The sequence below is a fragment of the Ochotona princeps genome, chromosome 22, assembly GCF_030435755.1.
Source record: "Ochotona princeps isolate mOchPri1 chromosome 22, mOchPri1.hap1, whole genome shotgun sequence".
NCBI classification, from domain to species: domain Eukaryota; kingdom Metazoa; phylum Chordata; class Mammalia; order Lagomorpha; family Ochotonidae; genus Ochotona; species Ochotona princeps.
The window spans coordinates 17,045,443-17,061,212 of NC_080853.1; the positions used below are offsets into that span (position 1 = coordinate 17,045,443).

The following is a 15,770-nucleotide window of genomic DNA, read 5'->3' on the forward strand; positions in this document are numbered from 1 at the left end:
GGGTCTGGCCTGGCTCTGCCTGTTGCAGGCATTTGGGGAGCAAACCAGTGGATCAAACTTTCCTCTGTCTCTCCCTCTCTGTGTCACTCATTCAAATTAATAAATAAATCTCAAAACATTGGAAGACACATCACAAACTGATAACACGGTTCTTTTGTTGACAGTGAGATGTGCTTTTTGAATCATGACTCTACTGTTTGCATTTTTTTTACAATGAGCATGTCTTACGGCTTAATGTGATGTCAGTTTTTCTTAAAACTTATTTCCTTACTGAAAAGTCAGATATACAGAGAGAAGAAGAGACAGAGAGAAAGATTTTCCATCCATTGATTCACTCCCTCTCCAAGCGGCTGAAATGACTGGAGCTGAGCTAATCTTAAACCAGGAGCCAGGAGCTTCCTCCAGGTCTCCCACACAGGTTCAGGGTTCCAAGGCTTTGGGCCGTCCTCGATTGCATTGCCAGACCACAGGCAGGGAGATGGATGGGAAGTGGGGCTGCCAGGATTAGAACCAGCGCCTATATGGGGTCCCGGTGCATTGAAGGTGAGGACTTTAGTTGCTAAGCTACCACATCTGGCCCGATGATGTCCGTTTTGTCTTCTCACCTCGTTTAGCTTCTCTTGCATTTCTCCCCTCTCTTCTTGGATGCTCCTGAGGTTTGCTTGCAGCTCAGCCCCGGCCTCCTCTGCCTTCTGCAGCTGAGCCTCCAGATGAGTTTTTTCTTCCCACAGGGCTTCCCTGCTCTGCTCGGCCTCCACCAGGTCTGCCTGCAAGGAGCTCCGTGCCTGCTCTGCCGCCTCCATTCTGCCGCACATAGACTGCTTCTCCTGCTCTAACTGCTCAACAAAAATCCAGAGAGGGGAGTGGGGCAGCAAAGACAAGTAGTTAGGTTCAGGCAGAAAGTGAAACCCAAGAGAGGTATGAATCTGTTTGACAAAGATGACCACAGGTGTACTTTTAATTGAGTAGGGGAAGTCCATTCGTTTGATTTAACGTCTGTATTTCAGGGACTAACTAGACGGGAGGCTGAAAATGATGATGAAAATGTCAAAATTGCTTCTCAAGAATTCAGAATCCTGGGATATAGAACATTTCTAGAGCTCAGGTGAAGCCAGAGGTTTCTTTGACTTGGCTCCTCACCAGACCCTTGGCTGGTGATTGTTCTGACCTTACTAACAGGATTAAGAACCTGGACTTTTCTCCCCAGAACCTGGGCTCCTTCCCAGCTCAGGTGACTCACCATTCAAGCCCAACGGTGGGGCTGCTACATTTCTAACGGCTAAGTCTGATCTAGATTGTCTGAGCAGCCTAAGTTCCCTATGCTCATTTCAGATCATTTAGAAGCTGATCTATCCCTTAAAGGTCCTGCTCTATTGTGAGAATCAGCTGCTTCTGTCGCTGGCTGGTCTGCAGGTGGGACCCAGCCCTGGCCTGGAGACCAAAGACATGGCTGCTCACCTGGAGAAGCTGCTGGTTCAGCCCAACCTTGTCTAAGGCCAAAGCCTCATTTAAGGTGCTCAGTTTGACAGCTGCAGCCCGAAGGTCCGCTGCCTCTGCCTTCAGGCTGTTCTCGGAACTTGACAGCTCTGCAATGGACTGTTCTGCCTGAAAAACAAAGAAGATGGGAGCGTTTCCTATTTCTGATTCTCCCACAACAGAAAATGGTCCAGTCTCAACACCTGCTTGCACCTTCTGAGCAGAAATTAGTCAGCACTCCACTGCCTTCCTTGCATACTCAGCATGCTGCTCTCTCTGGAGGAAGGCAGGAGCCACAGACAAGGCACAGATGGAAGGCTCACAAACAAGTATAAATGTAATGACACCACAGAACATGGAAGCAGAAAGTGCTCTGAGAACTCAAACAACGTATGAATTCTGTTTGGGAGAGTTAAAGATATAAGGTGGAGGGGTTGACACGTGGGGTAATACAAGGTACAGTATGCACTTAGGGGAGCAGAAGAGAAGCCAACCAGGTACAGAGCAAAGTGCTCGCAGGGTCACCAAAGAACACGGCACCACTGAGGACACAGTTGATGATGTGTGGCCAGAGCAAAGGGCACAGAGTGAGGATGGGCTTGGGGGTGGAACAGGAGGCCAGAAACACAGTATGGTACAGTTGGCAAGGGGTTTTGAATATGGCATCACAGAGCAGCAAAGCAAATAAATGTTTTTAACAGACTGACATACCAGGCTGACACTTTAACTCTTTATAATTCCAACACAGAGGTTGTGTTGGGAGTGAGAGAACCCAGCAGCAGACAGTAATTGAGGAAAGAAACAGGAGCCAGTCATGACGTGAAGAGTGGGGACTAGGTGGGCTGCGTGCCCACACCCCTGGGGACACAACTCTGTAAACTCCCCACCCACAACTGAAGAGGAGGCCGACGACGCACCCTGGACAACGCTGCGGTCACTTCCGCTTGCTCTTGCCTCAGTAACTCCCCCTCCAAACGGCTCGACTCCAGGGCTTCCCGAAGAGTGATCACTTCACTGAGCGACTGTGACTGTTTGGCTTCCAGGACAGCCAGCATCTCCTGGCTAAGACAAAAGGAGAGGAGGTATCTAGTAGATGTCTCAGGGAATGGCTACACCCCAAAAGGTAACAGAAGTATAATTACCTTTACCGTGCAACAGAATAAGAAAGGTTTCTAAGAACAGACTGGAAAAGATGGTTGGGCCTGGAGCTGTGGCACAGTGAGTTAAGCCACTATCTGCAGTGCTGGCCTCCTATATGGACACCAGTTTATGTCCCAGCAGCTCCACTTCTTTTTTTTTTTTTTTAACAAGTAAATCTTTTTTTTTTTTTTTTAAGATTTATTCATTTTATTACAGCCAGATATACACAGAGGAGGAGAGACAGAGAGGAAGATCTTCCGTCCGATGATTCACTCCCCAAGTGAGCCGCAACAGGCCGGTGCACGCCGATCCAAAGCCGGGAACTAGGAACCTCTTTCGGGTCTCCCATGCGGGTGCAGGGTCCCAATGCATTGGGCTGTCCTCGACTGCTTTCCCAGGCCACAAGCAGGGAGCTGGATGGGAAGTGGAGCTGCCAGGATTAGAACCGGCGCCCATATGAGATCCCGGGGCTTTCAAGGCGAGGACTTTAGCCGCTAGGCCACGCCTCCGGGCCCAGCAGCTCCACTTTTGATCTAGCTCCCTGTTAATGACCCAGGAAAGCAGTGGAAGATGATCCAAATGATTGGCCCCCTGCACTCATGTAGGAGACCTGGATGAAAACTCCTGGCTCGTGGCTTTGTCCTGACCTGGCCCTGGCATTGTGGCCATTTAGAGAGTAATCAGTGGACAGAAGATATTTCTCTCCTCCTTTCTGTAACTCTTACTTTCAGATAAATCTTTTTTTTCTATTGCTAAACTATATCACATGAATAAACCACAGTGCAGAACAGTATAGTTTGATATAAACATTTACATATAATAGTATATATTATATACAAATGTACATATAGTCTATTATACACACACACTATGTGAATATATATATGTGTGTGTGTGTGTCTTCCCCAAACTAAAAGCTCCTTATGCAAGAACACAAGTAAAAAAATAATTTATATAAATCAGTAACAAAAAAAATAATTTGTGCTTATATCTGCATGAGGTGCCCACATTCTCCACCAAAGAAATAAATGTATATGACAGGCAGGAACACAGACAGAGCTCCCATCTGTTGGTTCACTCCCCAAATGCCCAAAACAGCTGGTGTTGGGACTGGGCTAGACCAGACAAAACCAGGAGCCAGGAACACAACCCAGGTATCCTAGAAAGGTGTCAGAAACCCAAGCACTTGAGCCAGACCACTGCCTCACAAGACCTATACTGGCAGGAAGCTACAGTTGGAAGCCAGAGCTGGGCCCTAAACCCAGGGACTCTGAGCTAACATACAGCCATCATAATCACTCGGTCAGATGTCCACCCCGATGTAGACTTTGACGTCATACAGACATATTACCAGGTCAGATAAATTTAAAAACATGCGACTGTTTGCCCCTCCCCTCAGTTCAGGGAAGATCATTCCAAACACGAGCCATGCCCTGCACAGCCTCCCTTCAGGCTCCCAGGCTCACACCTCCTACGTGCAGGAAGGCCTGGAGTCTATACGGAAGGCCGTAGGGAAAACGTCAACCATGGAGCAGATACATCTTGGGGTGGGTGTTTGGCCCAGTGGTAAAGAGGTCACCTAAGACACTACACCCTACACTGCAATTGTTCGGGTTTGAGCAGCAGCTCTGCTTCTAACTGCAGCTTCCTGCAAATGCAACCCTGGGAAGCAAGTACTTGGGTCCCTGACAGCCATGTGGGAGACCCGGATTGAGTTCTGGGACCCCAACCCCAGCCATTGCAGGCGTCTGTGGAGGGAACCAGCAGACAGAAGAGCTTCCTTATTCTCGTTCTCATCATCTCCCTTCTTTCCTCTCTATTTCTCCCCTCCTATACCTTCCAAATAAAAAAATTTAAAAATTGTCTTCAAAACTGCATTTATATAAAAGATACATTCCTGCTAACGAAGACCTTCAATATGGCAGGCTCCACACATTGGCATTTTCCAAATGCTGTCCTGATAGCCTACTGACCCTTCAAAGTAAATATTATCTCCATTTTACAAGTAATTTGTCCAGCGGAAAACCCACATTGAAATCAGGTTTTCCGCCTGGCTCTAAAAGTCCTTGCTCTCTCTGGGACATCATATGACGGAGTGCACAGATTCGCTGGGTCCCTTTATCCTGAGTTTCTCTCCCAGAAGTCTTACCCTTGAGCTAGCCCAATCTATTCAGAACAGGCCTCACACTTTCCTTCTTTCTCCTCACTGCTACTCAGTTCTTTCAATTCTTGTCTCCCTCTCTACCAATCAAAATAGGCAGGAATCTTCTCCGAATCCACCCTTGTCCACCAGGCCTCCCCTGGTTCCCAGGTATTGACTGCTACTCCCACGCTCCCTAAAGATCTAGCTCAAAACCCTCTTTACCCATCCTTCACCCAGCCTCACATGACAGTTCCTGGGGTACCTGTCTTCTCCACTCGACTGCAAGCTCTTAAGACCACGGCCTGTGTCTTACTCATTTCCATATTCCCACCCCGCCTTATCCCTATGAGTGCTCAGCAAAGTCAGAATCAACTTTCTGCAAAGAAAAGAGCAGTGAGCAAATCTGAACCACCTGCTTGTCAGGCTTTTCTAGGTGCCCCACTTTCTAAGGGAGCGGGTGGAGGGGGGAGTGGGATGGAAGGGAAGCCAGGCTCTGCATGGAGGAGCCTGCTCAAACTCACAGATGCTCCCTCTCCCTGGTGGCCAGGTGGAGTGCCTCCTGCTGCTCTTCCCGCTCGCCCTGGGCAGAGTCCCCTTGCAGCTGGAGTTCCGTGTTGGCCCTGCGCAGGCGCCATGCCTCCTGCTCCAGCACCTCCAGCTGCTGCTGCAGCTCTTCCCGGGCCGTCTGCAGAAGCTCTCGCTCTCTGCAAGGAGACCAGAGATGGGTAAAAGACATTTGGGGCCTAACATTCTTGCTGAAAGTGAACATCAGGGAGTCAAGGGAAAAGGGGGTACCTGTTTCCTTTTACATTCCCATCTTTCCTTTTGAGTGGTACACTTTCATCACCAAGACCCAAAACCCAGCAAGAGGCAGAACACAAAGCAAAGCAGCCCGGAGCAGCCCGGGGGTCATAACAGGAGGGGCCAACTGAAAACAAGTTGGGAATGGGTAAATGGCTATATGAGCATGGACACCCGGACAGGCGGCAGGGGATGGAGAGCCTTGGCCTGCTTACTTGCTGAGAGAGTCCACCTCTCCCTGGAGGCCTACAGTCTGTCCTTCCAGACTGTCCCGTTCCCCTGTGAGCTTCTGCAGCCGCTGTCTCAGGGCTCTCCCCTCCTCCTCCCACTGATCATGCTGGCACTGCAAGACACTCATGGCTTCCTGACAGCTGGACAGCTGCTGTCGTAGGTCCTGTGGAGGGACAGCAACAGAGACCAGATGGTGAATGAGTGGGCAAGGACAAGAGGAGAGATGCAGAAACGTGAACAAGGGGATCGGGGGCTGCTACAACAAGGGTAACGCCAGCCCAGAAAATGGGGGATTTAAGGGCATCAGGTTTCTGCAGCCCCAGGCTTAAAACTTGAACATCTTGAAATGCGTCCAGGCATGTGGTAACAATCAGTGTGCCTAGGACCCCCCATGGTCAGGAAACATTTCCTCTCAAGCCTCTGGCTGTGAGTCTGTCTACAGCGTTATACAAAGCTTGCATGCCACATGAAGTGTGTCACCAGCAAGTGCCTGTTGTCCCCTAATACACCTCAACAGACAGACTCTAACAGACACCTGGGGAAAGTGACAAAAAATCATTTCAAGTTTGGTCCACAAAATCAAGTGAACCATCTGGGCAAGGGAGGAGGCTGCGGCGCACATCAATTTAGATACCCACATTGGGGGGCTGAAAAGGACCTCCGGGGTTCTCACCTGCACAGCCTGGCGTCTTTGAGTCAGCACTGAACGCACAACTGTGAGAGCCTTGTCTGGATCCTGCAAATCAAACTTGGAGGAGAAGGCACTGGAGTCCAATGCCAAGGAACTCTCATGACCAGAACCTTGAGCCACACTGTCCCCTTCTTCTACCACGGCCTGAAATCCAATACAGTGGGGTTACCACCTACTGGCCAAAGCCTGGAGTCCGCAGAGAGGATTACACTCCAGCCTGGATGAACCTGATGCTTTCTGCTTATCTGAGAGATTTAACAATAATAATAATAATAATAATAATAATAATAATAACAACAATAAAAACACTGGTCCCTTCACCTCGCCACCTCTGGTGACCCCAAACTAGGACTAGCAAGAAGACTGATACACTTCCTGAAACAACAAGAAATGAAAGTAGCAGTGGCTACTGAGGTAGTGAAGACCAGAATCCTTCTCTGTGGCCTGAGAAGTACAGCTGGCAACAGGAAAGAGAATCCATCCACTAAGCCAGCGCTGGACCATGAAAGCTGAACTACTCCCTAGGGTTTCATCTTCCAATACACTCAGAGAACTCATCCACAGAAGACCATAACACCTCAGAGGCCGGACATCTAGGCATGGTGGAGGGACATGGAGTCCTGGGGAGAAGGGTGGGGACACAGCCTGGTTATCACTGCCAGGAGGCTTACCAGTACCTGGATTATATCCTTGATCACTTGCTGTAAGGACAACTTTTCTTCTTGGGCATTCCTACTAAGAGATGCCTCGTGTTCCACTAATTGTGCATGGTTTGTTTCCTGAACAGGGAACAGAACACAGCCTAAGAGCCAAAGTCCCAAAAGAAAACTTAGAATTCCAGACCACAAACCATCCCAGAATCTTTCTCTGCCTATTCTGCTTCCCTACTTTTCTCTGACTACATAGAGGTGAATGCTAATGGTTGTCCAGGGACCATGTGATGTGTTTGTAAAAGTGCAGAAAAAATGATGATGAGCCCCAAATCAGGGTTCTCGCTAAGGTGATAACCTCAGGCAAATGATTTTTGAAACTTTCTTCTCTTTAAAATAGGTAAAGTGGCAGGTGTTTGAGTACAGCAGAAATGACTCGCCTGGGGATGCCTACATTGGTGTCAGAGTGCCAGGAGTCAAGTCTTAGTTCTACAGCCAGGTCCACTTTCTTGCCTATAAGAACTCTGGAAGGTGGCAGGTAGTGGCTTCGGTGCCTGGGTCATTGCCCACCTACATGAGACCCAGATGCCTTATCCCAAAATGTTAATAGTCGGGACCAGCATTATAGGGTGGTTGGTTAAGCCACTGCCTACAATGCTGGCATCCCATATGGGTGCTGGTTTAAGTCCCAAAGGTTCCACTTCTAATCCAGCTCAATACTATTGTGCTTGAGAAAGCAGCAGATGACGACCCAAGTGTTTGGACACCTATATCCATATAGAAGACCCAGATGAAGCTCCTGACCCCTGTCTTGGCCTGGCTCAGCCCTGATAGTGGCAGCCATCTGGAGAGTGAACCAGCAAACTAATGGTCTCTATTTTCAAATAAATAAAGCAAGCAGATTTACAGAGAGAAGGAGAGACACAGATCTATTGCTGGTTCACTCCCAACACAGCCACAAGCAAAGCTGATCCGAAGCCAGAAGCCAGAGCTTCTTCCAGGTCTCACACGTGGGTGCAGAGGCATGAGGGCATAAGCTGTCTTCTGCTACTTCTCTAAGCCATAAGCAGGGAGCTGGATTGAAAATAGAGCAGTGGGGCCCGGCAGCGTGGCCTAGCGGCTTAAGTCCTCGCCTTGAACGCCCGGGATCCCATATGGGCGCCGGTTCTAATCCCGGTAGCTCCACTTCCCATCCAGCTCCCTGTTTGTGGCCTGGGAAAGCAGTCGAGGACAGCCCAAAGCTTTGGGACCCTATACCCTCAAGGGAGACCCGGAAGAGGTTCCTGGTCCCAGCTTCAGATCGGCGTGCACTGGCCGTTGTGGCTCACTTGGGGAGTGAATCATTGAATGGAAGATCTTCCTCTCTGTCTCTCCTCCTCTGTGTATATCCGCCTTTCCAATACTAATAAATAAATCTTTAAAAAAAAAAAATGAAAATAGAGCAGTGGGGATTAGAACCGGTGTTCATAAGGTATGCCAGTGCCGCAAGACTGAGGATTAGCCTGTTGAGCAATTGTGCTGGCCCCTCAAATAAATATTTTTTTCGAAAGATTCATATTTTTTAAAATTGGAAAGTCAGATTTACAGAGAGAAGCAGAGATACAGAGAGATATCTTTCATCCGCTAGTTCACTCCCCAAGTGGCTGCAATGGCCAGAGCTGAGCCAATCCAAAGCCAGGAGCCAGGAGCCAAGAGTTTCTTCTGGGTCTCCTACATGGGTGCAGGATCCCAAGGCTTTGGGCCATCCTCGACTGCTTTCCCAGGCCACAAGCAGGGAGCTGGATGGGAAGTGGAGCAGCCGGGATATGAACAGGTGCTCATATGGCATCCAAGGCAAAGACTTAACCTCTAGGCTATTGCAATGGACCCGCAAATAAGTCTTTAAAGAAGAAAAGCCACAGGCCCGGCACAAAGCCTAGTAGCTAAAGTCTTTGTCTTGAATGCGCCAGGACCCCATATGGGCACCAGTTCTAATCCAGGCAGCTCCACTTCCATTCCAGCTCCCTGCTTGTGGACTGGGAAAGCAATCGAAGACAGCCCAAAGCCTTGGGATCCTGCACCCACTTGGGAGACCTGAAGAAGCTCCTGGCTCCTGACTTCAGATCAGTGTAGCTCCAGTCATTACAGTCACTTGGGGAGGTGAATCATCAGATGGAAGATCTTCCTCTCTGTATATGTGCCTTTCCAATAAAAATAAATTAATCTTAAAAACAAAAATAAAAAGAAAGAAAAGCCAACACACCCAGCCCCCATCCCTAGTCCCTGCCAAGCCTCACTACCTCCTTAACACCAAGTTCAGGCATACCTGCAGCACCGAAAAACCAGTTCTTGCAACCCATCTCACAGCTTACATTATCTGAACCCTGTGGATTTCAAGTTCCTGACAAAAAGGAATCAAAAAAAGAAAAAGTCATCAAAAAGCTGGCTTCTGGGGCCTGGCGCGATAGTGTAATGGTTAAGTTCTCGCCTTGAATGCGCCGAGATCCCATATGGGCACTGGTTCTAATCCCGGCAGCTCCAATTCCCATCCAGCGCCCTGCTTGTGGCCTGGGAAAGCAGTCAAGGACGGCCCAATGCCTTGGGACCCTGCACCCATGTGAGAGACCCATAAAGAAGTTCCTGGCTCCTGGCTTCAGATCAGCACAGCACCAGCCGTTGTGGCCACTTGGGGAGTGAATCATCAGACAGAAGATCTTCCTCTCTGTCTTTCCTCCTCTCTATACATCTGACTTTCCAATAAAATAAATAAATCTTTAAGAAAAAGAAAAAGTCTGGCTTCCATTCAATCCCAGCATAGAGGACAGGGTTAGATGTGTGCCTGGGGACAGGACTTTTGAAGCTGCCTGAAATAAGAGACCTAAACATTCAGAGAGACTAAAGGAAACACAGATTCAAGGCTTCTTCTGATGTCCAACTTCAGAGAGTCCTTCTGATAAGGTTACTGGCAGATACTGACCTGGCAAGTAAAAGCTCACTCCACAAGACAGACTCTTCAGCCAGTGAACAGCACCAGTCTGAGCCAGAATCTACCAGCCCATAAGACACAGCCCTCGACTCTGGTCTGAAAACATTAAGCACGTTGACTCTCTCCCAGGCGGTTCTTCAACCCTGAGAGGACAGCCTGATGCTCCCCAAGCCCTTGACTCACAGGACACGTGCTGCCCTCCTCCTTGGGTGTTTCTGAAGACAACTAGCTTCTCTACACATTCACTTCCTGGGACTTGCTGACTTCCCAATGTGCCTCTTGGTGGACCTGCCACCTCTCTGACAAGGACACTGCATACCTATGCCACCCTATATTCAGAAGACACTGCACTTTCCCTAGGCATGTGGCTGGGAGAGGAGACAGTACTAACGCCTGTTGAACAAGTAAGTTAACTCATCTTCAGACTCAATGACAATTTGTGTTTTAGCTTTAGAGGGTTGCATCATGGAACACTTAAGTGGTCATCTGGCCATAAAAGACTCAGAACCCAGGGCCCAGCGGCATCGCCTAGCAGCTAAAGTCCTTGCCTTGAACGCCCCGGGATCCCATATGGACGCTGGTTCTAATTCCGGCAGCTCCACTTCCCGTCCAGCTCCCTGCTTGTGGCCTGGGAAAGCAGCTGAGGATGGCCCAATGCTTTGGGACACTGCACCCGCGTGGGAGACCCGGAAGAGGTTCCTGGTTCCCAGCATCGGATCGGCGCGTATCGGCCCGTTGTGGCTCACTTGGGGAGTGAAACATCGGACGGAAGATCTTCCTCTCTGTCTCTCCTCCTTTCTGTATATCTGACTTTGTAATAAAAATAAATCTTTAAAACAAAAAAAAAAGACTCAGAACCCAGACGCCAATACCCAACCCCGCTCCAATACCAGGAACATGTACCAGGATCTCCACGGTCTCTCTCAGAGCCTTGACCATCTTCCCATAGTCTTCATTCTCCTTCTGAGACTGGGTCAGCAGAGCAGACAGCTCAGTCACCCTGGAGAGAAGAGCGGTGTGAACACGGTCATCTGGGCAGACGGTGGATGCGGACAGGGCTACTCTGCGGCACGCTCCTGCCCCAAAACGGACACTCCACTGCAGCCCCCTCAGAACCCCTGGGGTGTCCCAGTCCCTGAGTACTCCCTGCAGTCCATGTAATGCTACTCTCAAACACAGAGGAAAGTCAAAAGCCACTCAGATGCATGCAGGGATTTACCACAGTGCAAGGCCAGAACACGTGTTTGGGGGCCCGAGAGCTTAAGAAAAGCCCTGGCCTAGGCCCTTCCAGGCCTCGCTTGATCTTGAAGTCAAGCACCCTGAAGCCAATAAGAGCACCGGTATTGTCACATGGGATAGTCCCAAGGTCCTTCCGGCTCAAGGTTCTGACTCTGATAGGGAAAAAGGAGGGGCGATTTGAATGAGATTATGGTCAATCTCCCTGATGTTAACACCAAAGTCCAGTGACACCCCCAGACATCTCTATCACCTAACACTGTATCTGGGAGCTTAGTCTCTGCTATCACACAGGTGGCCACATGTTTGAGTGTTTGTTCAGAAAGACAATATTTTGATTCCACATAATCTTTAAGAGTTTTGTGGCCATTCGTATAATTATCGCATCACTCTACATTTATTAACTACCTCCTGAAATTGCAGATAAAGTACAAAGTACTAAAGACAAAAAGCTTACTGAGGCATGGTCTCTGTTCTTGTGCTTCTCAGCGTCTCCAAAAATAACACCAGGACAACACAGTCCTGTGATGTGCGCACACCACCAACAGGTGCACACAGAGCCCTCTGCAGGGGTGCTGGCCTAGGATACAGCAGTACGCTCTGCTTATCAGAGTACCCTTCTTATCATTTTGAAACACCCTATTTCATGATAATAATAATAAAAAATCAAAATAGCCTAACCAGAAAACAAAACAAAAAAGGAAACAAAGTAATCAGTGAGCTCAAAGCTGTAATAAGCAAGGCCACAGCAGGCGAAGTGATTCTACAGGCTACTGAGCTCAGAGAGGCCATCACCAATTTACATTTTATAGCAGGGGTGGAGACTGTTTTCCTCTATCAAGGCTCATTTAGATATTTATATATTATTTATAACTTCATTCACAGACCATACAATACTCCAACTTAAAAATTAGCCTCTTATATTGAATTTCAAGTCCTGCATATGGTTGCCTTGGTAGATCCAGACCAGTTGATTTAATGGGCCTTGGATGGCCAATGGGCCAGACGTTCCCCATCCCTGCCTTGAAGGATAAGGCAGAGCATAAGGAAGAAGGTGTGCCAGGTTAAGGCCAGCATGTGTGAAGGTAGGGAAGAGCTTGGCTGCTCTGGGTTTGGTGCAGACGGAAGCCACAGTCATGTGACCGCTGCACGTCCAGATGGCCCCACGGTCTGAGGGACGGGTCAGCGACAAGCCCCACCCATGGCAGCAGGACTCCCACTGGACTCCCCCAGCACCTCTCCCTGCTCATGGTGGAACTGCTCTCCAGATCCCCTTGCCCATCCTCAGCTCCTTAAAGGCATCCCCTTCCCCTCCGTGTACCCCTCCTGGGACTCCAGGTCACCTCACCGATCCTGCAGCTCGGCTTTCTCCAGATCCGCCTGGCTCTTCAGCTGGGTTAGCTCCTGGCTCCTCCGATGGATTTCCTTTTCCAGCTCCTGGGTTTTGTTGAGCAGCAGCAGCAGCTGGGCTGGCTCACTCCCCTCCACTCTCCCAGATCCACTGGCTTCCATAGACTGTGTTCCCACAGTCAGGCGTAGACAACAGGTCAGCAGGGACCCCGAAAGCCTCACATGCTCAGCCTTGAGCTCCATCAGATCTCTGAGCACAAGAAAGGAAAATGGCGGACTCCAGTGGGGACCATAGACGGGAGTGTGGAGACTGGGCAGGTCTGAGCAAAATCATCTGAACCCAGCAATACCAACACTTCTACCCACCCAGCCTCATAGTTAATCACACCGCTCTACAGCAGCACACTGCAGTAAGTCCAGTATTGGCAGGGCAACCTCCTCCTTTCTTACCCCCATACTCACCTGTCAGTAGCTGACTTCATCTCCAGGAAGTGGCGTCGGAAGGTCACCACCGCCCGCCATAGCCCAAGCAGGCGACTGTGCTCCCCTTTTAGGTAGCCCTTGAAGAACTGTGTGATCAGAAATTCAGGAGTTAACTATACTAACAGAGGACAGAGCACTCTTTTTCCTACAAAACATTCTTAGTTTCGTAACTACCAGCTACAGGGAGAACAGAGGGACTTAAGGAGACAGACTCTAAGAGGGTGTCTAGAAACAGGTTCTGCCACAGGGCTTAACAAACTTGGCAGAGGCGGAGGGCAGTGTTGTGATGTAGTACTTAGGGTCCTGCCACCTGTTTAGAAGACCCAGAAGCAGCTCTGCCTCCTGCCTCTGGCCTGGTCCAGCAATGGAGGTTGCAGCCATATGGGAAGTGAACCAGTAAATTGAAGATAACTCTGACTTTCAAATAAACAAACAAATCTTTAACAAATAAAAATAAAACTGGGATTGGGATTTAAAAAGTCAGAGAGCCATAGATGAGACCTGTCCTTCCTCTGGGCTACATTAGAAAAGGATATAAATGGGAACTATTTCCAAAGATTTATGAGGAGGATTAAGTAACACAATACATATAGAAATCACTTAGCACGGGTCCGGCGGCGTGGCCTAGCGGCTTAAGTCCTCGCCTTGAACGCTCCGGGATCCCATGTGGGCACTGGTTCTAATCCCGGCAGCTCCAATTCCCATCCAGCTCCCTGCTTGTGGCCTGGGAAAGCAGTCGAGGACGGCCCAAAGCCTTGGGACCCTGCACCCGTGTGGGAGACCCGGAAGAGGTTCCAGGTTCCTGGCTTTGGATCGGCGCGCACCGGCCCATTGCGGCTCACTTGGGGAGTGAATCATTGGACGGAAAATCTTCCTCTCTGTCTCTCCTCCTCTCTCTGTATATCTGACTTTGTAATAAAAATAAATAAATCTTTTTTTAAAAAAAGAAATCACTTAGCACATAGCAAAGGTATGGGAAACATTTATTTCTTTTAGCTAGGATCTGAACATTTCCAGAGCGTATAGCCACTCTTTCTTCCCTACTCAATGTCCTTAGCGTCTAGATTGGCAGACCTCTAAAAAGAAGGGCACCCACAAGCTTTGAGCTCTGCATAAATCCAAATCTAGTCACTTCTGCAGCATGTCATGCCACCCGCCAGCAGAATCTAAGACAGGCAGGTAATGGCAGAACAAGGATGAAGGCCCACGTGAGACCTGCCAATAGGTAAAAACGATGAGCAGTATTTGCAACGATAGCTCAGTTGTGTAGTTTGCCTCCAGCCCCGAGATACATTCCTCAGAGTACAGACCAGGGCAGTGCCAAAGACGGACCTCCTGTCACAGTCCCAGCCCTGCTCTTCCTACCTCCTGCTCCATCTGCCACTGGCTCTCCTTCCTCATGAGCTCCTCTCGGGCCCGGCTCCAGTCCGCTGTCAGCTTTTCCACGTCTTCCCGAAGGGCTTTGTTGACCATGTCAGCTTTTTCCAAGTGCAGTCGAAGCTGGGTGTTCACGTCAGCTAGGTTCTCACACCTGCACTGGGGAGGAGCAAGTGCAAGTGCAAAATAAAGGTCGGGTCCCACCCTTGGATCTCTTGGGAATAAGGTGACAGCCACGGAACTTTCCATTGCCAGAAACCGAGGGTTCAGGCTGAAGTCCATGTCAGCCTCAGGACCGACGGCTTCATTCCATCAGCCTTCTCCACTCACTGGCCCATCACCCCGATGAGACACTTTGGGGTCCATCACCTCTGTTGTTCCTCCTCCAGCCGGATTAGAAGCTGTTCCAGGTTTGGCTCCTCCACACTTTCCCATCTCTGAGGGACTGGTCCCTTTGCCAGACAGAGACAAGCCTTGTTTACCACCAGAAAGAACATCACTCAGGTCAATTCCCTGGTGTCCCCGTTCTACAGCACCTCACTTCCTTTCTACACTTTCTTGTCTGGGTCAGTAACATGCTTATTTTCCCAATCACTGCAACCCCAAAGGCAGGATCACCGCAAGGCTCTCCAAAAGCAAACCATTGATCCCTCTTGACACCTGGCATTTGGTAGTGAAAGAATCCTCAACCTTGGAAGCTCAAGGTTCGGGTGCGTCTCATGGCTAACCTTGACTTCCAGCATGGTAATGTGTGGATCTTGAGAAGGGGGAAGCCACCTAGCTTTTTGGAGCTACAGTGTCTTCAGCTACAAAATGAAGCTGATCTCATTCCCCCCGAATGATGCTGTGCAGATAAAATGACACAATCATATGGCAATGCTCAATGGTCCCAGGACTACATAGAAGGTGTCTGGTGAGTTCTTTCCTTCCTTTGAAAGAACTTTTCTGAAGGGAATGTGAGAAGGTGCAGAGAAGGAGCTGGAGCAAAGGTAAACGGGTTTTACAAAGCCAGTTCTATCCAGTCAACACCATGTATCAACCCCTTGGCCTGTGTTTTTTCAGGCCTGCAAAGGCACCTGGTTCTCTGAGACAAACACTGCCACCTGCTGGACGAAAACTTGCATCTGTGTCCTGTAACTCCCTGCTCCCGTTTGGTTAAGGTGGGACCCCAACAGGCCACACACAGGTAGCAACACGATAAAACTCTCAAGAGCTAGAAGAAGACTT

The 15,770-nt window shown here is 49.3% G+C and overlaps 1 protein-coding gene across 4 annotated transcripts in view; it reads right to left on the reverse strand.

The window, feature by feature from the left end:
* The window catches only part of CEP250 (centrosomal protein 250), a 41,906-nt gene that overhangs the window by 22,016 nt on the left and 4,120 nt on the right, over positions 1 to 15,770 (reverse strand). Inside the window, exons 4-15 of one of the 4 annotated variants that reach the window (XM_058679344.1) lie at positions 14,913 to 14,995; positions 14,532 to 14,697; positions 13,146 to 13,252; positions 12,682 to 12,933; positions 11,001 to 11,097; positions 7,160 to 7,261; positions 6,465 to 6,626; positions 5,776 to 5,954; positions 5,281 to 5,463; positions 2,394 to 2,538; positions 1,459 to 1,605; positions 606 to 836 (exon numbers count right to left, since the gene is read on the reverse strand). In XM_058679344.1, the coding sequence (XP_058535327.1) occupies positions 606 to 836; positions 1,459 to 1,605; positions 2,394 to 2,538; positions 5,281 to 5,463; positions 5,776 to 5,954; positions 6,465 to 6,626; positions 7,160 to 7,261; positions 11,001 to 11,097; positions 12,682 to 12,933; positions 13,146 to 13,252; positions 14,532 to 14,697; positions 14,913 to 14,995 (1,854 nt within the window). Of the gene's footprint in view, positions 1 to 605; positions 837 to 1,458; positions 1,606 to 2,393; positions 2,539 to 5,280; positions 5,464 to 5,775; positions 5,955 to 6,464; positions 6,627 to 7,159; positions 7,262 to 11,000; positions 11,098 to 12,681; positions 12,934 to 13,145; positions 13,253 to 14,531; positions 14,703 to 14,912; positions 14,996 to 15,770 lie in introns of those variants that run through there. The other 3 variants (XM_058679346.1, XM_058679345.1, XM_058679347.1) reach the window with 3 other exon arrangements.